The sequence below is a fragment of the Giraffa tippelskirchi genome, chromosome 2 (assembly GCF_054371585.1).
Source record: "Giraffa tippelskirchi isolate mGirTip1 chromosome 2, T2T-mGirTip1v1.2.pri, whole genome shotgun sequence".
Lineage (NCBI taxonomy): Eukaryota > Metazoa > Chordata > Mammalia > Artiodactyla > Giraffidae > Giraffa > Giraffa tippelskirchi.
In genome coordinates, this window is record NC_137276.1 from 104,976,853 (window position 1) to 104,998,111 (window position 21,259).

General features: G+C 44.2%; 1 protein-coding gene across 1 annotated transcript in view; it reads right to left on the minus strand.

Moving 5' to 3' along the window:
- Positions 1-21,259, minus strand: part of DSCAM (DS cell adhesion molecule) — a 568,075-nt gene that overhangs the window by 14,687 nt on the left and 532,129 nt on the right. The window contains exons 30-32 of the mRNA XM_081574158.1: positions 14,770-14,919; positions 4,184-4,381; positions 2,366-2,668 (exon numbers count right to left, since the gene is read on the minus strand). Of these exons, the coding sequence (XP_081430284.1) occupies positions 2,366-2,668; positions 4,184-4,381; positions 14,770-14,919 (651 nt within the window). The remainder of the gene's footprint in view (positions 1-2,365; positions 2,669-4,183; positions 4,382-14,769; positions 14,920-21,259) is intronic.

Sequence of the window (21,259 nt, forward strand, 5' to 3'; positions counted from 1 at the left end):
TCAGATGGGAACATGAAATACTTAACTGCTGCTCAAGTTATGCTGGACTCTTTGCAGCCCCATAGACTTAGCCTGCCAGGCTACTCGAATACTGGAGTGGAGTGCCATTTCCTACTCCAGGGGATCTTCCCGACCCAGGGATTGAATCTGCATCTCTTGCATCTTCTGCATTGGCAGGCAGAATCTTTGCCACTGCTTTACTTTTATCTGCCATTTTCTTAATTTGCCTTACTAGAAATTATAATGCAATATTAAGTAGAAGCGGTGAGAGCAGACATGTTCATCTTATTCCTGATCTTAAGGAAACAGTATTCAATTTTTCCCCATTGAGTATGATGTTAGCTGTTTCACATAGATGCCCTTTCTCATGTTGAAGGAATTCTCTTTTATTCTTAGTTTGTGAAGTATTCTTATTTTTTTGAGAAAAATATTGAGTTTTGTCAAATGCTTTCTCTGCCTTGAATGATCATGTATCCCCCCCAATTCTGTTAATATTAGTGATTTTTATTGAACCATCCTTGAATTCCTGAGAAGTCCCACTTGGTCACAGTGTATAGTAGAACTGGGTGACACACAAACGAAGTGGATGCTCTCCAGGAATCAATGGCCACGGAAGGAAAATAAACCAAAGGAGGAAGGAAGGGGTGCGGGGCAGCACCTCATCCTGAGACCATCACTGGGGTCACCGTGGGAGCCCTAACAGCACATCCTCCAGGCAAGACCCGAGTGACCACTACTGCTGCTGACACCTGCGTCAGGCAACACACAGCTTACACAAAGCCCAGATAGTGGGCGTCTATGTCATTCCCATTTTACAGATGAGCCAACTGCAGCCCAGCAAGACTAAACAAAAGCCCAGAGGCTCATTTTTCTCCTCTCCTGTCTTCTTCAACCTCAAGCTGTATAGCCACAAAAAAGCTATGATATTTATCCTACACTTGTTGCATCTGCCTTGCAAATAAATGCCAGCAACAAAAAGTCCTTTGGATAAAAATACCCACCGATAACAACATCTTCTCCCTGAGGAGGTAGACAGCACAGAAATAAATGAAGCCATTATTCTTGATAGTCAGCTGGTGTGGATCCTGACTCAGTTTGGGAGATTAGTTTCTGGATAGACAATTTTTATTTTATATATTTTTATGCATTTATAAAGCTCATTTCAGCCTGGCCTGCTGCTGAAAAGCCCAAAGGAATCGTGGTGATTTAAAGTGGATATACATTTTTGAAACAGAACCAATATAGCGGTTCAGAAAATAGGAAAATGAGAAATAAAACTGGGTTCAACAAGGGTGGATCAGCCAGTGCACAAAGTCAAATCTCTAGACAGGAACTTCAGGGTGAAAAAGAAAAAAGGATTTTTCAGATGAGAACTACAACTGGTTGCCATGGTTTGTATGCAGTCTAAAGATGTGTTTTATTTGCTCTGTATGATGACTTGCACAAATCTGAGTAAACACTTGAAAACTGTGAGTTTCCATATAAAACCAAAATATCTGCCTCCTCTTGAGAATCTCCTCTTACAGGCCCCCATTTCCACTTGGGATCAGTTGGCAGGAGTTTGCTGGAGTCTTTTTCCTCTACAGTCACTGAACTCTTGAGTTCTCCATGTCTCTCTCCCTCCCTTTGCTCTGCTCCTCACCCTCTTCACCCATTCACATGATCTGCCAGGTCCTGCAGACCTTAGGGTTTGCAGCTTTTACTCACTATACTGCTCAAGGCAGACATCAACGTATTGCCAATGTGATACCAGCCATTTACTGCCATTTTGGGCAACTCCGTGAAGCCAAGTTCCAGAGGCTGGCTCACTGGTAAGACTGCTCTCCTTCTGAAACCCTCACCCTCAATTTTTGATACTTCTCAAGCAGTGGAGAGCTCCCTTCTTAGAACCTGGGCTCCCAGAGCTTTGTGGTCACTTGACCGATAGTATATGGCAGAAATGCTACGTCAGCTTCCAGGCCCAGGCTTAAGGAAATAGCTATTTCCACCATCCATCACTTGAGACACTGGCTCTTAGACAGGAGGAAGTACAAGCCAGATCATGGAGAAACCTATGTTGGGAGGACATGGCCAGAACCCACCCTCCAGGTGAGTGACTGAACATGTCTTCTCCATCCTAACTGGGCTTCCCCATGACACGGCTGGACCGGAAATGTGTGTCCCAACCAAGTTCTGACTCAGCTTCAGATTCATACATGAAATAAATGATCATTGTTGCTTAAGCCTCTAGGCTTTGGGGTGGTACATGATTCAGCAATCAATAAACAGAAGACCAGTCTAAACACCAACAAGGCTTTCATAGCGGAAGAGCGTGTCTTGGGAAGACGTGCTTCCCCGACACTGGTCCAGGCATGTCTCATCTCACCTGGCCGATGTGCCTTTGGAACTGCCATGTTCATCACTCGTCCTCCATCCTGAGGTTTGGGGGGAGAGGCGGTGAACCTGCAGATCCCTGACTCCGAAGGGGTGCTGGAGGTCAGACTGTCTGTGTACTCGTTTGTCCCTGCCGTCAACTGCTCGGATGATGTGTCTGAGATGAAGCACTCCGTGATGGTGAACTTGGCGTGCCTCAGCTGCTCTTCCATCTTGGCATGCTCGTAGGCCCTGGCCAGTTCTTCATAAGTGGAGGAGGCACTTTCTGTGGAGACCATGCTGCTTCGCGCTCGATCTGTGCCACGAAAAAGAGAAAACAAGATGATGAGTTGTCACTGGGAGTCTGCACTGACCAGGTGGTGACGGGGGCCTGTGGCTGCTTCTCCCCGTCACTGGGCAGCCGGGCAGGAGTTCTGGGTCTTTATCTGAGGACTGCTTTTGTCACTGTGAGGCCACCTTCATGAGCCTCAGCCATGTGGCTTCAGGGATTCAACTGAATTGCTGGAGGCACCTGTCCCCAGCATGGGACATTGCCATAGATCAGTAATACATCTCCCTGAAAACTGCTTTTAGTTAAAGCAGCTGGGTTGTTGTTTAGTCGCTCAGTCATGTCTGACTCCTTGGGATCCCATAGGCTATAGCCCACCAGGCTCCTCTGTCCATGGGATTCTCCAGGCAAGAATACTGGAGTGGGTTGCCATTTCCTCCTCCAGCGGATCTTCCCGACTCGGGGAACAAACCCATGTCTCCTGAATTGCAGGTGGATTCAAGACAGCTGGGAATGCAATATGCATGAACAGCAGTGTCCCTTTCCTGCTCTGCAAGTCTTCCTGGGCCACAGCGACACTTTCATTGTCAGGAATGATCTGAGCTCTGTGTTCAGCTCCTCTGGCCTCCGTGGGGCAGGAATACAGGGCGATCCTTAGAAATGAACATGTAAGTGCATGAAGTTGGTCACTAGGCAGAATCCCACCTGAACGCTGGGGCACATCCTTTGTGTTTGGGGCTCACCCTTTATGGGGACCAGAGACCCACCCGCCAGAACCCTAAAAGGTACATCTTGGGTAAAGGGACTCTCTACATTTTAAACCCACTTAAAAGTTCTGAAGTCACCTCAGTGGAACTCTGAGGTTCTTGTAAGAGAAATAACTGCCATAAAAATAAACGTACGTGGTGATGCTCCATCTCTGGAAGACTATTTTTGAAGTATATCACCCAGAACAAAAGAAATGAGTATGAAAATTTCCTACAGCTATTAAGTTTAGATAGAATTTCTTTTCAAAATTTTAGACTGGAGGGAGAGTGGGCAACTCAATGCTATTTTTAGGCTCTGTCTTCCCTCTAGGGTGAGGTCTTGGCGAATGGCACAGAAGAGATGATCAAGCCCTGTTTCGTTGTCAAAAGAATCAGCCATGTTCCCCATCCAGGGTGCTGTGACCTTGTCATGCAACTCCAAGTCCAGTCTTAATCCTGGAGATGGTAGTGGGCCACACACCCTCAAAGTATAATCAGAGTGACTGTAATCATGGAGAACATTTAGAAACTTCTGTGTTTCTCTCAGCAGGGCAGGAGTGAAGGGCAGAGGGAGCAGTGTGAGTCTGAGATTCGGGATGCCTGCGACATAGATTCCTTTGGTTTTGCTTTGTGGACTTCGCTGGACCCTACATTTGGCCAATGAAGTACAGCTTCATCGGTACCTGTCAGGTCAATGGTCCAGCAATTTGAAAGTGACCTTGAAAGGGCGCAGGTAGGGCCCTGAAACTGAGTGTAGTCCCGTTCATTCAGGGAAGAGGAGGCATGCAGGCTCTACCTGTGTCTTGTGAGGGGCTGACGCTGTAGCTGTCACTCTCCTTGTCCATTGAGCCTGCGGCCCTGGGCGTTGGCAGCCTCCAGTCGGTGGTGAGGGTGTGTGTTGAAACGGTGGGGTGGGGTCTGTTGAGGGTCCACTGGCTGGCATACCGGTTTCTCGCCGTGGGCCCAGCCTTGGCGTTCCTCCTGGTGGTGGGATCTGGGAAGAACCAGAACAAAGTCTATGTTTGTCTCTAGGAGGGTCATTGGCTGTGATCAAGGTGTGGAGTGGGGTTCTCCAGATCCAGCTCTATGAGCCATTCACTCTGCCTCCAGGAAGCCCTCCCTGATTGCCCAGTGTGGAGCCCTGGTTTCCTTTCCCCTAGGGTCTGAAGCACTCATGTGATACTTAAGCACTTAAACAATCCCTGTAGAGAAAGAACATCAGATTTGGGCTCAGGAGTTAAGAATTTAAGTCTTGCTCTGGGCTCGTAATAGTTTCATGACACCCCTCATGTCACTTAAACTTCCTAAGAATCACCACCTTCTGTAAAAGGAGAGAGTTGGACCACGTATGCTCTAATGGGGCTTCCTTGCTACAGTATTACCTCGAGGTATTCTTACAGGTTGAACTCGTTCCCTCAAAAAGATTCATACATCCACATACTGAGCCTGGAACTGCAGACGGTGATCATTTTTAGAAGTAGGGCCACTGCTTTTGTTATTAGTTCAGATGAGGCCAGACTGGAGTAGGGTGCCTTCTGGAGCTAACATAACTGGTGTCCTTACAAGACAAGGAGACAGACAAGGAGGGGAGGGTGATGGAGGCAGAGATCAAGGGCTGCAGCTGGACTGAGGAGCTCGGAGACCACCACCACACACTGGGAAGGAGCAAGGAAAGGTCCTCCCCTACCAGCTTCAGAGGGGGTGTGACCTGCTGACACCCTGATTTTGGACCTGTCGCTAGCCAAACTGTGAGAACATAAATTTAGGTTCTTCAAAGCCATACAAAAAAACAAAAAGCCACGCAGTTTGTGACATGTTTTTAACAGCAGCTCTAGGAAAGCAAGCAGGGGTCTCCTGTATAGATTGCTGTCTGATATTAACTCACTGCCTCGAGTATGACTGTTGTTCATCAACTAAATTTCAATGCTCTAGAGCAGGAGAAGGGGGAAGATCCATTTTTATCCAAACACCCTCTTATCCCTTTGCATATGGCAGCATCTCTTCAACATGATTGTCTGAACTCTGATGAAGACTTGAGTGATTCAATGTTGAGGACAAAGGGTTCATGCATGTTTGGATGTCCCAGCTCTGCCATCTTCAGAAACACAGAGATTTATGGACACACAGGCTGAAGCCAGGTGGGTTTCATCATCTCTAAGTCTGGGAACAGAGGCAAGAGGTCAAGTGGGTAGACTGAGTTCTTAGCTCAACTCTTAGCTAAGAAAAAAAGATGGTCCAACAGCACAGAGTGTTGGATATTGGAATTCTGTGGAAAAGGGAGAGGCCCAGTTACCTGGCATGATTTTTCTGGGGCTCCATCCTGAAGGCAACATAGGGTCCTTCTCCATTTTTGAATTCTCTGCTTTTCAAAGAGGAATTTTAGGCAGTTCTGTTTCAAAAATGATCTGGCTACCTCTGTACACAGCCATCTGTGTTGACTGCTTACCACTAATGGAGTACTTTCTAAAGAACAAAAAACAGAGGGACAACCTGTGGCCTGATGACATGGACTCATGACGCTCCTGAGCCTCCAAGTCTCTGCAGGACAGAGTAAGGGTATACATTCTGGGATCATCCAAAATTAACTGAGAGCCCACCGTGATCGACACAGACTACTTTCAATGAATAGGATGAATACAGGCAGCCCAGAGTCACTTTACAGCTGAGGCGATGGAAGCTCAGGGAGAAGTGATACAGCTATTAAGTGATAAGAACAGAACTCAAGACCCCACCCATCAGCCCAAGACTGCCCATTACTTGGCCAAGCGTGTCCTCAGCCGTACACCTAAGAGTCAGGCACGTGTCTGCGTGACACTAGTTCGTTTATAATTCCATGCTGGGTCATGGGGCATGACACTTGAAAGTGGTGAGATGACTTTCTTTTAAAGTGGGAGATTTTCCTTTTTGCCAGTTTCTAGCTATCAGACTTTGAATCTAATCCATCATTCTACAACGTTGAAGAGAAGCATAAAGATGGCAGTGTGGTCGATATATTTTAAGATTTCCTGGATCATCAAAATGCTCCGTCTTGGTGCATAATTCTCTGGGGCATTGATTTTCAGACACATTTCATCTGTTACTTGCAAAATTCCACGGATGACTTTATTGGAGGATTTTTGGGGGCCTTGATTAGAATGTAAATGAGTTATGCTGGAGCACCAAGCTCTCTGGACAGAAAGTTATGAATGATAATTGGGTTTCTCTGCCTAAATGCTAGGAGAGAGGTCCTCAAAGAGACAGAAAAACCTTCTCCTGGGTAGGAGGCTGCATGTCTCCCAGGCACTGTCAACGTGACAAGTGGAGCTTAAATAGTGGAGCTTGTTATTTAAATGCTAATGAATCTTTTCCAGAAAATTACCCAGTCCCTTACATAAGTTTTGAAGGTTCTTATTTTTATTCTTCTTTAAGCTGCTTGTCAGTGCAGCTGTGGATCAGGTTTACTCCTGGTGTGGATGCTTATGGAAAAAGGGGTCAGCTTGAGAGTCTCACTTCTGGGACACAATTTCCTCAAGCTCCCCAAACCCCACACCTGTGAGCTTCCTCCTGCCAAGCTCACCCACCAACGGTGGGCCAGAGAGAGACTTTCATTCCCATGGACCCCTTTCCCCAGTGAGATCACTCTGTCTCGAAAGTTCCATGGTCACGTTGCACTATTCAAGCCAAAAGTCTTTTCCAGTTAATTTTGTTCATTATCACTTTTTTTTCCTAGATGAAGACAGCTTTACCAGTGGCCTGATAATGTTGGTAATATAGGTCATGATATTACTTTTTGAACTGCCGTTTGTCCTGCTCTAAGCAAGCATCCTATGAGCAAAATTGTCTCTGTAAGCAGAATACTACAGAGGAGTTGACACATTTTTTAATCATCAGGTTTTCTGACCTGAACTGAACTTTTCTGTAAGATAGTTTCTAAGATAGCAGCTAAAATAAAAACTTTACTTAGCTTCCACTCAGTAATCTCCTTCATACATCTTCCTAGTTAATCTATTAACCAAATAAATGTTGGGGCTTACTCCCTCTGCATGGAAAGTATTCTATCTGGGACCTCAACATTATAAATAAATTCCAGTGATGAGGCACCATGCTTGCTAAGCAATCAATGATAAGGGGTAAGTGATATAAATAACTCTTGGCCTTTCAACATCAGGTCTGAACCTGAATTATTAAGCTTCTACCCATTGGATCAAATTATTTTAATTATCCTGAACTTGGGATAAGAGAGGATTTGGCAGATAATAGGGTTATAAAACATGCCGTGTGGACTGCAACTGTGGGATTAATCGGCTTTTACTCCCTGCCACTGGTTTTTGTCTCTTTCAGATGCTGAGGCCTCCGCTTTGCAGGATGAATTTACCAGTTGTCTCACAGAGAGGATGGAATGAGGAGGGGGCTGAGTATTCCTATCATTTAATGAATAAATATGTATGATTCACACACTAGACTCTTCATCCTCATCAAGTACTTTTACACTATATGTTGAGTACCAGCATGGGTGATGGAGTGTGCCACATTTTTTTTTTTTAAGTCACAACAGGAAAGATTCAATCCATGTTGTAAACTCTTCTTATTTCATATATATGGGAAATGACTTTAATCCCTAGAGGTCCTATTGAAAGCATCGTCTCTGCTTAGAGGCAGTGTGGAGGGGTTGAGAGTGGGGTTTTGGGGTGAGCTCCTCTGAGTCTGGTCCAGCATCACTCCCTGACGGCTGTGACCTCATCAAGTGCCCACTGCCTTCCTCTTTGGGACTGGGGTGTTGACCTCACTCACCATCAACATTGTCAAGAGATGTGAGTGAGATTAACCAGCTAGTGAACTGTAGGCATTTGGGATGAATCAACCAACCTGGGACTGAACCCATGATTCCTGAGTGACAAACACCTGACCAGGGATGGAGAGCATCCTGTTTAATGTAGATGATGATGGGAGATTTGGTAGGTGGACCAGAAAGGCTAGAAATTCACTTTAGAGAACTTGACAGGAAATAGCCATGTAAAATCACAGAACTAGATGTTGGACAGGGGAGCCCAGGGTGTTGCAGTCCGTGGGGTCACAAAGAATTGGACGCAACTTAGTGATGGAACAACAACAGAAACAGATGCTGGAGAATGCTAGGAATGCAGAAGGGCATCAACTGGTAGTAAATAGGGGAGACAGAGGTGAGGGGTGCAGGGGACCTGTCTTGTCTACCAGTCCAGCCCTGCATGTGTCTGCATTGCTTGGTGAACACTCTTTGCATGAAAGAATGAGTGACAATGGATGGATGATGTCCAGGTAAATATGACAAAACAAACCCAGGTGATATCTAACAGTGATCACACATCTTTGTACCCTTGCACTCTTGTAAGTAAAAAAGTATATTCAGGTTCCCCAAGGTAATGATATCTCTGGTGAAAAAGAAAGTGTTACTTGCTCAGTTGTGTCCAACTCTCCGACTCTAGGGACTGTAGCCTCCCAGGCTCCTCTGTCCACAGAATTCTCCAGGCAAGAATATTGGAGTGGATTGTCATATCCTTCTCCAGGGGATCTTCCCAGCCCAGGGATTGAGCCCAGGTCTCCCACATTGCAGGTAGATTCTTTACCACTTGAGCTTCCACAAGTATCTGCAAAGTATCCTGGCCCAGGGGGGAGGACTGTGTACATAGAAACACTTCTAACTGCAAATCCTGCCTGGTCCCCAAACCCCACTGCTGACTCACTATCCCATCATGCTGTTCTATTTTTTCCTTGTTCAGTTCAGTTCAGTTCAATCGCTCAGTTGTGTACAACTCTTTGGGACCCCATGGACTGCAGCATGCCAGGCTTCCCTGTCCATCACCAACTCCCGGAGCTTGCTCAAACTTATGTCCATTGAGTCGGTGATGACATCCAACCATCTCATCCTCTGTCTTCCCCTTCTTCTCCCACCTTCAATCTTTCCAAGCATCAGGATCTTTTCCAATAAGTCAGTTCTTCACACCAGGTGGCCAAAGTATTGGAGTTTCAGCTTCAGCATCAGTCCTTCCAATGAATATTTAGGACTGATTTCATTTAGGATGGTCTGGTTGGATCTCCTTGATGCCCAAGGGACTCTCAAGAGCCTTCTCTAATACCACAGTTCAAAAGCATCAATTCGTCAGCACTCAGCTTTCTTTATAGTCCAACTCTCACATCCATACATGACTACTGGAAAAACCATAGCCTTGACTAGACGGACTTTTGCTGGCAAAGTAATGTCTCTGCTTTTTAATATGCTGTCTATGTTGGCCATAACTTTTCTTCCAAGGAGCAAGTTTCTTTTAATTTCATGGCTGCAGTCACCATTTGCAGTGATTTTGGAGCCCCCCAAAATAAAGTCCCCCACTATTTCCATTGTTTCTCCATCTACTTGCCATGAAGTGATGGGACCAGATTCCATGATCTTAGTTTTCTGAATGTTGAATTTTAAGCCAACTTTTTCACTCTCCTCTTTCACTTTTATCATGAGGCTCTTTAGTTCTTCTTCATGTTCTGCCATAAACGTGGTGTCATCTATATATCTGAGGTTATTGATATTTCTCCTGGCAATCTTGATTCCAGCTTGTGCTTCATCCAGCCCAGCATTTCTCAGGATGTACTCTGCATGTAAGTTAAATAAGCAGGCTGACAATATACTGCCTTGATGGACTCCTTTCCCAATTTGGAACCAGTCTGTTGTTCCATGTCCAGTTCTAACTGTTGCTTCCTGACCTGCACACAGATTTCTCAGGAGGCCGGTCAGGTGGTCTGGTATTTCCATCTCTTTAAGAATTTTCCACAGTTTATTGTGATCCACACAGTCAAAGGCTTTGGCATAGTCAAGAAAGCAGAAATAGATGTTTTTCTGGAACTCTCTTGCTTTGTCGATGACCCAACAGATCATCCCAACGGATGTTGGCAGTTTGATCTCTTGTTCCTCTGCCTTTTCTAAATCCAGCTTGAACATCTGGAAGTTCACAGCTCACATATTGTTGAAGCCTGGCTTGGAGAATTTTGAGCATTACTTTACTAGCATGTGAGATGAGTGCAACTGTGTGGTAGTTTGAGCATTCTTTGGCATTGCCTTTCTTTGGGATTGGAATGAAAACTGACTGTTTCCAGTCCTGTGACCACTGTTGAGTTTTCCAAATTTGCTGACATATTAAGTGCAGCACTTTCACAGCATCATCTTTTAGGATTTGAAATAGCTCAACTGGAATTCCATCACCTCCACTAGCTTTGTTTGTAGTGATGGTTCCTAAGGCCAGCTACACTTCACACTCCAGGATGTCTGGTTCTAGGTGAGTGATCACACCACGGTGATTATCTGGGTCATGAAGATCATTTTTGTACAGTTCTTCTGTGTATTCTTGCCACCTCTTCTTAATATCTTCTGCTTCTGTTAGGTCCATACCATTTCTGTCCTTTACTGAGCCCATCTTTGCATGAAATATTCCCTTGGTACCTCTAATTTTCTTGAAGAGATCTCTAGACTTTCCCATTCTATTGTTTTCCTCTATTTCTTTGCATTGATCACTGAGGAAGGCTTTCTGATAAATGAAAAATGCTTTCATTCCTCGTTTCACATTGACTTCCTCCACTCAGAGGAAGTGAAAATCTTTCTGTACCTTATGATGCACTCCCATCCCTGAGCACTGGGCCACATGTGAAGTAACTAACATCTTCATAAATTCTTCTGAGTCTGAATGGAGTTATCCTTAATGCTCCCCCACCGTGCTTATACCGTGAAAGCCATGAGGCCATGAGAGACACCATTGTGCCCCTTCCACCAGCTTCCATCTCGCCCCTTCCACCAGTCTCTTGCCTGCCACTGCCCTCTCACTTGTCAGAGCTTCTGCTAGTGACTCCGATGCAGGTCTCTGTGGATATTCTGAAAGGCGGCATGTCAGCCTTCCCTTGTTCTCGGGCTGACTAAGCAGCTAGCAGGCTCCCTGTGCTTTAGTTGCACTGTCCTCCTCTCCGGTCTTAACCTTTGATGACTAGCCCTTGTGCATCTCTACCAGTCGAGCATTAACAGGGAGCTGGAAATATTGGTTCTTTTCACCTGGTGAGCAGGGAGGATGCTGTGCCATGAGCCTGGCAGGCTTGAGGCTCCTGCACTGCAGAGCCATGGTAGACACCTCCTCTGTGCTCCAGGATCACACCTAACACCTGGGGAAGTGTTTCTCAAGAATTGGTCCAGACAAGCAGCATCAGAATCACCCAGGGTGGTGGTTATAATGAAGAGTCCCTGGCCCCACCCTAGACAAAGCAGCTCAGAATCCCTGGGGGTGGAGGCCTGGAATGAGTATTTTAAACAGGCACCCTGGGTAGTTCTGATGCACACAGAAGACTGGGAGCCACTTTCTGGGGCAATATCCTGGGTCCCCACCCTCTTTCCTACCCTCCTTCTCAGGTCTCCATTAACAAAGGCTTGCTGAGGTCAGGGATCCACTGATGGAAGTCCCCGGGGTCTATAATCTTTCTGAGGTTGAATAGCCCTAAGTTGAAAAGCCCTAGAAAAGGCAGAGGAATCAGAGATTAAATTGCCAACATTCATTGGATCGTCGAAAAAGCAAGAAAGTTCCATAAAAACATCTACTTCTGCTTTATTGACTATGTCAAAGCCTTTGACTGTGTGGATCACAACAAACTGTGGAAAATTCTTAAAGAGATGGGAATACTAAACCACCTGACCAGCCTCCTGAGAAATCTGTATGCGGGTCAAGAAGTAACAGTTAGAACTGGACATGGAACAATAGACTGGTTCCAAATTAAGAAAGGAGTACGTCAAGGCTATATATTGTCACCCTGCTTATTTAACTTACATGCAGAGTACATCCTGAGAAATGCTGGGCTGGATGAAGCACAAGCTGGAATCAAGATTGCCAGGAGAAATATCAATAACCTCAGATATACAGTGGAGAAGGCAATGGCACCCCACTCCAGTACTCTTGCCTGGAAAATCCCATGGACGGAGGAGCCTGGCCGGCTGCAGTCCATGGGGTCACTGAGTCGGACACGACTGAGTGACTCCACTTTCACTTTTCACTTTCCTGCCCTGGGGAGGGATATGGCAACTCACTCCAGTGCTCTTGCCTGGAGAATCCCAGGGACGGGGAGTCTGGTGGGCTGCCGTCTATGGGGTCGCACAGAGTCGGACACAACTGACGCGACTTAGCAGCAGCAGCAGCAGCAGATATACAGATGACACCACCCTTATGGCAGAAAGTGAAGAAGAACTAAAGAGCCTCATGATGAAAGTGAAAGAGGAGAGTGAAAAAGTTGGCTTAAAATTCAACATTCAGAAAACTAAGATCATGGCATCTGGTCCCATCACTTCATGGCAAATAGATAGGGAAACAATGGAAATAGTGGGAGACTTTATTTTTTGGGGTTCCAAAATCACTGCAGATGGTGACCGCAGCCATGAAACTAAAAGAAACTTGCTCCTTGGAAGAAAAATTATGACCAACCTCGATAGCATATTAAAAAGCAGAGACATTACTTTGCCAACAAAGGTCTGTCTAGTCAACGCTATGCTTTTTCCAGTAGTCATGTTTGGATGTGAGAGTTGGACTATCAAGAAAATTGAGTGTCGAAGAATCGATGCTTTTGAACTGTGGTGTTGGAGAAGACTCTTGAGACAGCAAGGAGATCCAACCAGTCCATCCTAAAGGAAATCAGTCCCGAATATTCTTTGGAAGGACTAATGTTGAAGCTGAAACTCCAATACTTTGGCCACCTGGTATGAAGAACTGACTCATTGGAAAAGACCCTGATGCTTGGAAAGATTGAAGGTGGGAGAAGAAGGGGAAGACAGAGGATGAGATGGTTGGATGGCATCACCATTTCAATGGACATGAGTTTGAATAAACTCGGCGTTGGTGATGGACAGGGAGGCCTGGCCTGCTACAGTCCATGGAGTCACAAAGAGTTGTACACTACTGAGCAACTGAACTGAACTGAAGTGGCTCAGAAAGCCGTTCATGTAGTGTAGGGTCCTGAAGTTGCACGAAGCAGGCTTGGGAGGATCGTGATAGAAAAGTTCATAGATGGGGAGAATGTCGAGGACCCAGGAGCAATTTTTAAGAGCAAGTCTCTTAGTCCTACATATTCCTTCACAAAGCTGATCCTCACTCATGTCTTCAGAAAATACTCATGTCATCAGAGAAGGAAGGATGTGAGGTGACATAGAGAGGAGGAATAAAAGACATTAAAATGTTCTTGAAAACATTTTTTTCGAGTGAATTTCAGTAACCGCTAGCACTGTTTTCCTGCATAGTGTGATGTTATTTAGGAATCAACCAGTTTGCTTCATGAAGCTCAGTGCATTTCACAAATGCTCTACAAGTCAGACATTATAAAAAATAGCTTTTAACATTGTAATATTTATTTTTCTAATTATAGCACTCTACTTGGAGAATGTAAATTTCTGCAGAGAGTGATTAATGATTTAAAAGCTAGACATCAAAGCTTCTGAAAAGATAGTAATCGGGACATCCAAACAATTTCAATTATGAAGGAACCGGAATATCTAATGAATAAGCTTTAGATACATATTAGGGGATTTAATTTCATTACAGTAATTAATTTCCATATAACATGGAGTCAAATGTTAATAATTAAACCAAACACAATCCCCAGATTAAACAGAATTATGTTGTCTGCAAACAGTGGTTCAGGAGAAAAGCATAAGCTTGGAGGACAGACAGACCCACAGCTCAATCTGGGTTTCGCTACAGAGTACGTGTACAATTTTGGGCTGTTTCCTCACTCGTAAAACAGGGGCTCTGAGAGCTGCTGTGTAAGTAGCTACCTTGCAGGGTTGTCGTAAAGATAACAATATGACATCAATCTTTCTATCCCAAGCCTGGCACAGAGGAGATGCTCACTAAGGTTAGCCAATTTCTTCTTTCCCTGTGTTGTCTAAATTAAAAAAAAATATTAATAAGTTGACCTGAAATTTCTAACACTTTCATAGTAAACCAAGAGTTACTGGCTTTAGTTGATACAACTTTTTAAAAGATTTGTTTGATTTGGAGCATTTTTAAAGTTTTTGTTAAGTCTGTTACAATATTGCTTCTGTTTTATATTTTGGATGTTTGGCCACAAGGCATGTGGCATCTTAGCTCCCCGACCAGGAATCAAATCTGCACCCCTGCACTGGAATGCAAAGTCTTAACCCCTGAACCGCAAGGGAAGTCCCTCAGCCGACACAGTTTCAATGACAGCTAAGATCAAACAATACAAACTCAGTCTCGCAGTCAAAGACGTCATTACACCTATCTGTTTCTTAGGCAGAGGGTTAAGAAGCCCCACGTTTTACTGCATAGGGATGGAGCACGGATGCCTTCTCAGCACTGACCACACCTACATGGTTTAAATGATGTTTGACACACTCACTTGTTCCCGGCCGAGCGTCTGAAACATCCACCAAGGGCCCTGTGGCCTGCGACACCGATTGGTAATGGACCGTGTGCGTCACTGTCAGGGACTTCTGTTTTGCGGCCTCTCCGAAGTCGGCATCAGTCAACAGGACTGTGGAGCGATCGTCTGCAGAACAGTGGAGATACAGGAAACCAGACATGGTTATCCCCAGTCAGGGACTTTCTGGCCTCCTCTCTGCCTAGTACTTGCATTATTTTTTTTTTTAATTTTAAAATTTTTATTGAAGTATAACTGCTTTACAATGTTATGTTAGTTTCTGCTGTACCGTGAAGTGTACAGTGAAGTGAAGCTATATGTATACATATATCTCCTCCCTCTTGGACCTCCATCCCATCACTCCCATCCCACCCCTCTAGGTCATCACAGAGCACTGGGTTGAGCTCCCCGTGCTATACCGCAGGTTCCTACTAGCTGTCTATTTTATACTTGGCAATGTGTGTATGTCAATCTTGCTCCCCCAGTCTGTCCCACCCTCCCCTTCCCCACTCTGTGTCTACATGTCTGTTCTTTATGCCTGCCTCTCTATCCCTGCCCTGGAAATAGGTTCATCTGTGCCACTTTTCCCCCTAGATTTCACTTTATTGCTAGTAGCAACAGCAAAAAGAACCTCATCTCAACCAGCAAAAACAAAAAAATAGTCAAGCACTGAATTAGAATGACTCTAGGATGCAAAAAATAGGCTTTCCTTCTTTAAGGAGCATGTCTTAAAGAGAATGACTGTGGAGAAAGGCTTCCTCTTTCTCCTGGTTTCTTCTCATTAAGCACACACTGATCTGGGGAGGCCTATTGGGCGGCTGTCCGTTTAATAGAGTTTGGGGTTTATGTGTTTGTCAAAAGCTTGTCTGAGACACCACCAGCCTTGTCAGTATCACAGAGGAATGGGGCTGCCATTGTAAATGAGCTCTGTTTGTGGTACAAGAAATACTGCTCTGTGGTGGTCTGTCCTGGTGTGATGGTGAATGTTCAGGATGGGCGTGGGGGGAGGGAAGAGAAGGGCCAGTCTTCTCAGTGTCCTGATTCCTTGATTTTAACTGTTCTGGGGTATATGCCTTGCCTTCCCACTTCTCCCGAGCTCCAGGGACTCTCATGCATTCTGTAACTGACTTCTCAAAATGACTCACTTGTCAGATTTCCCAAATCCTACTGGTTCAGACACTTGAAGGTTAGGGAAGCCCAGACACAGATGGATTCAGAGCATTTTATGCTTTGGGAAGAGGGGCAGGTGGTCAGGATGTGTGTCACTGGTGGTCTGTCTCAGATTTTCATTACTTTGTAGTGGTAATAATTTTCTCATTTTCCTAAGAGTTTTTTTTGACTTTGAGGGATACTTTGACTATGGTATTTGGATTTTTCATACATTTTCAGGTACCATGGACTGGGGTGATGTTCAGCCAGGACCACGTTGCAGCAGCCTTGACATAGAATGGTAATGGGAAAGTTATAAACAACACAGCTAGACGTCTGTGTCCAAAAAAGGCTCTGAACAGAACGAACCTTACAAAATCAAATTACTCAGGTTCTGGCAGGAGAGGAAAACCTCTTGAAGTCAGAATAAGATTTCTTGGCGGAAAAACAGATGAAGGACTGCCAGGAGGTTGGTGGCACCCAGCATGTGGTGTAGCCAGGTTGGTGCTACGACGGGAGCCAGGACTCAGCTTGGGGGTCTCACCCAGGAGCCACCCCTCCACCCTCTAACAGGGCTGCCTTTCTCCGGAGACAGGTTCTTACAACTGGACCAGTATCAGAGGCCCCACACCTACCTTTGTTATGATCCCTAACTCTGTGCTCTGGCTTCTAGCATGCAGGCCTGCTAAGAACATACAGAGGACCTGTGGGGCTAGGTGTGCAGTTTTAATGGGGCATTTCAAGTGCCTGTCTGTTTTTGAGGTTGGCCTTCCATTCTGGCTAGAAATTAATGGCACTCCTATATCAGATTCTTGTAGGCAGAGCCCAGAGTGTTTGAAAGCATAACGTGTCTACTTCCCCAATAATTAGAAAATGCCTTCGACTAACTGTCAGGCGCCACTGGAAGGTAAACGACTCTTGGTGATGAATGATCCTGCCATAATTATTCTGTATCTCCAGCGAAGGGTCGTTACTATGTCAGAAGTGACGGGCAGACCTTTCTCTGCTGTTGGGTCGGCAGTGACCAGCTACTGGGAGGTTACACACCACTCCCAGGATCTGCCCAGTGATCTGCCCGGGTAGAATTATTAAGTCTAGTAAGGAAATAGTTAGCAAATGTTGTAATTGTATTATAAAGTCAAAGGAGTTATGATGTGATTTCTGAACTGATGTTTGAAAGGAAATCTTGGGGTTTTTTTCCTTAAATTTAATTTTTATTTTATCTTCGAGTATAGTTGATTTATAATATCTAGCTTCAGGTGTACAGCAAAGTGATTCACTTATATACATATACCCACTCCTTTTCAGATTCTTTTCCTGTGAGAATAATTTCAGAGTAGTGAGCAGATTTGCTTGTGCTGTATAGTAGGCCCTTGTTAATTCTCTGTTTTAAGGAAATCTTAGTTTTAAAGCTCAATTCACTAGGTTTGATAAGAGATTCTGTATGTATTATAGGCAAGGTCATGAGAAACCACACACGGAGCCTTGCCTGATCTGAGCCAACTGATGAAATCTCACGTACTTCAGGATGGGTCCGCAGACAACATGGCAGTATTTGATCGAGGGCCACCTTGAACTTGACCGAGCTGTGCTAAGTGCTGTTATGCCTGAAGCAACCTTGAATCCAGCAACGGCAGCCCAGGCCTCAGAATCTAGGAGCCACGAGGTCAGATGTTTCTGCTCTTCTATTAGAGACAATACGGGGCAGGGTGGGGACAAGGGGCCATGGAAGGTTCTAGATTGTTAAAACTGTCTTCCTGGCAGGAGGTGGGTCGCTTTAGTCAAACCACAGAGAAGGGTTGTCCTGGGATGGATTGCCAACAAACATCTTCCAGAACAAACACAGAGTGAAGTTTGAAAAGGGGCAGCCTAGGAAACCTGCCTCAGAGTCTGTTTCCATGGATACCAGGGGGATCCAGCCATACTTCTAAGGTGAGGGGTTCTAGGAGGTAGCCTGTTGATATGGAAGCAGGTGACACCCATTGAAGGTGAAGTAGGGGCCCAGGAGGGGGCTCTTGCTCTGGTTTTGCTCCTGTCTGTGTGAACTTCAAGCTTCAGAACTTCTCGACGTCCCTATTCCTAAGGAGTTTTCCTAGGTGCATTGGGAGGAGTGAGTTAAATAATGCACATAAAGTGCATATAAAGGATGTGATGTTTAAAGAGCTCTTAATTGTTCTTATTGTTGTTTAGTTACTAAGTCACGTTCAACTCTTTGTGACTCCATGGACTGTAGCCCACCAGGCTCCTCTGTCCATGGGATTTCCCAGGCAAGAATACTGGAGTGGGTTGCCATTTCCTTCTCCAGGGGATCTTCCCAACCCAGAGATAGAACCCACATTTCCTGTGTCTCCTGCACTGGCAGGCGGATTCTTTACCGCTAGCGCCACATGGGAAGCCCAAGGATTTAATAGCCATATTTAAACAGCCCAGTATAATTGGGATGCTCTAAGGACCAAGGCAACCCACTCCAGTATTCTTGCCTCAAGAATCCCATGGACAGAGGAGCCTGGTGGGCTACAGTCCATAGGGTTGCAAAGAGTAAGACACATCTGAGTGACACAAGGATCTAACTAGTAAATTTCGGAAGGGAGCCTCATGTGTTTAGGGAGACTCTAGGGTCAAGATCAGGGGCTCTACTTGTTTGTCCATATTTCCCTGTTCCCTCTGTATGCTTAGTCATGTCCAGCTCTTTTGTGACCCCATGGACTGTAGCCTGCCAGGCTCCTCTGGCCATGGAATTTTCCAGGCAAGAATACTAGAGTGGATTGCCATTTCCTTTTCCAGGGGATCTTCCCGACTCAGGGATTGAACCCAGGGATTCTTTACCACTGAGACACCAGGGAAGTCCAAAGAGCTCTTAATAAATGTTAGCTATTCTCCTGATCATTGCAGCAATGGAAATATGAGGTGTCTGATTCTGGAATAAATAGAACCATCTGAGCAGGCTGTGTGGACAGCGGACTTAGAGTAGAAAAAGGCCAGAAGGAGTTGAGACACCTGGGTTCAGGGCAGACAGGTGGCTGAAGTTCTGCAGGTGTTTGTTTTATGATCATGGAATGGGGGAACTGGGACTTTTCCAAAGCCATGAGAAAGAAACCATCACAGGATATCTATGGGGTGCCAAGGGGTGGAGAAAGATGCCCTGTGTGAAGACATTTGTAGAATTTAAATGTTTTATTTAATAAAGTCCTTAGTGGAGTTGAGGAGGAGCTCATAAAGTGGATTTCCAAGATGGGGTCTTAGTATGCAGCCTGTTGTGGCTTACCTAATTGATATCTATAGGACATTTCACCCCAAAACAATGAATTCCACCTTTTTCTCAAGTGCACACAGAAACTTCTCCAGGATAGATCACATCCTGGGCCATAAATCTAGCCTTGGTAAATTCAGAAAAATTGAAATCATTCCAATCATCTTCTCTGACCACAATGCAGTAAGATTAGATCTCAATTACAGGAAAAAACTATTGAAAATTCCAACATATGGAGGCTAAACAACATGCTTCCGAATAACCAACAAATAATAGAAGAAATCAAAAAAGAAATCAAAATATGCATAGAAATGAATGAAAATGCAAACACAACAACCCAAAACCTATGGGACACTGTAAAACCAATGCTAAAGGGAAGGTTCATAGCAATACAGGCTTAACTCAAGAAACAAGAGAAAAGTCAAATTAATAACCTAACTTTACACCTAAAGCAACTAGAAAAGGAAGACATGAAGAACCCCAGGGTTAGTAGAAGGAAAGAAACCTTAAAAATTAGTGCAGAAATAAATGCAAAAGAAACAAAAGAGACCATAACAAAAATCAACAAAGCTAAAAGCTGGTTCTTTGAGAAGATAAATAAAATTGACAAACCATTAGCCAGATTCATAAAGAAACAAAGGGAGAAGAATCAAATCAACAAAATTAGAAATGAAAATGGAGAAATCACAACAGCAACCCAGAAATACAAAGGATCATAAGAGACTACTATCAGCAACTATATGCCAACAAAATGGACAACATGGAAGAAATGGACAAATTCTTAGAAAGGTATAACTTTCCAAAACTGAACCAGGAAGAAATAGAAGAGCTTAACAGACCCATCACAAGCACGGAAATTGAAACTGTAATCAGGAATCTTCCAGCAAACAAAAGCTCAGGATGAGACGGCTTCACAGCTGAATTCTACCAAAAATTTAGAGAAGAGCTAACACCTATCCTACTCAGACTCTTCAACAGAAGAAGGTAAACTTCCAAACTCATTCTATGAGGCCACCATCACCCTAATACCAAAACCAGGCAAAGATGCCACAAAAAAAGAAAACTACAGGCCAATATCACTGATGAACATAGATGCAAAAATCCTTAACAAAATTCTAGCAAACAGAATCCAACAACATATTAAAAAGATCATACATCATGACCAAGTGGGCTTTATTCCAGGAATGCAAGGATTCTTTAATATCTGCAAATCAATCAATGTAATACACCGCATTAACAAATTGAAAGATAAAAACCATATGATTATCTCAGTAGATGCAGAAAAAGCCTTTGACAAAATTCAACATCCATTTATGATAAAAACTCTCCAGAAAGCAGGCATAGAAGGAACATACCTCAACATAATAAAAGCTATATATGACAAACCCACAGCAAACATTATCCTCAGTGGTGAAAAATTGAAAACATCTCCCCTAAAGTCAGGAACAAGACAGGGGTGCCCACTCTCACCACTACTATTCAACATAGTTTTGGAAGTCTTGGCCGCAGCAATCAAAGCAGAAAAAAGAAATAAAAGGAATCCAGATTGGAAAAGAAGAAGTAAAACTCTCACTGTTTGCAGATGACATGATCCTCTACGTAGAAAACCCTAAAGACTCTACCAGAAAATTATTAGAGCTAATCAATGAATATAGTAAAGTTGCAGGATATAAAATTAACACACAGAAATCCCTTGCATTCCTATACACCAACAATGAGAAAGCAGAAAGAGAAATTAAGGAAACAATTCCATTCACCATCACAATGAAAAGAATAAAATACTTAGGAAAATATCTAAAGAAACAAAAGACCTATATATATATATATAGAAAACTATAAAACAGATGTTGGTTCTTTGGAGTGGCACTGACAGCCTCTCAAGGAAAGATACAACTTGGGTCAGAGTTGGGGTTCTCTCAGGTGAACTCTGTGGTTTATCTAAGTTCATTTCCCCCATAGTTGCTGGTACTTATTATTCTCAGTAACAATTGTCTACCTTCTAACTTGTTTGCTCATGTAATATTCAAGATGTTCCCACATTTAGTATTTTCAGTGGCTCAGGGTTTAGGC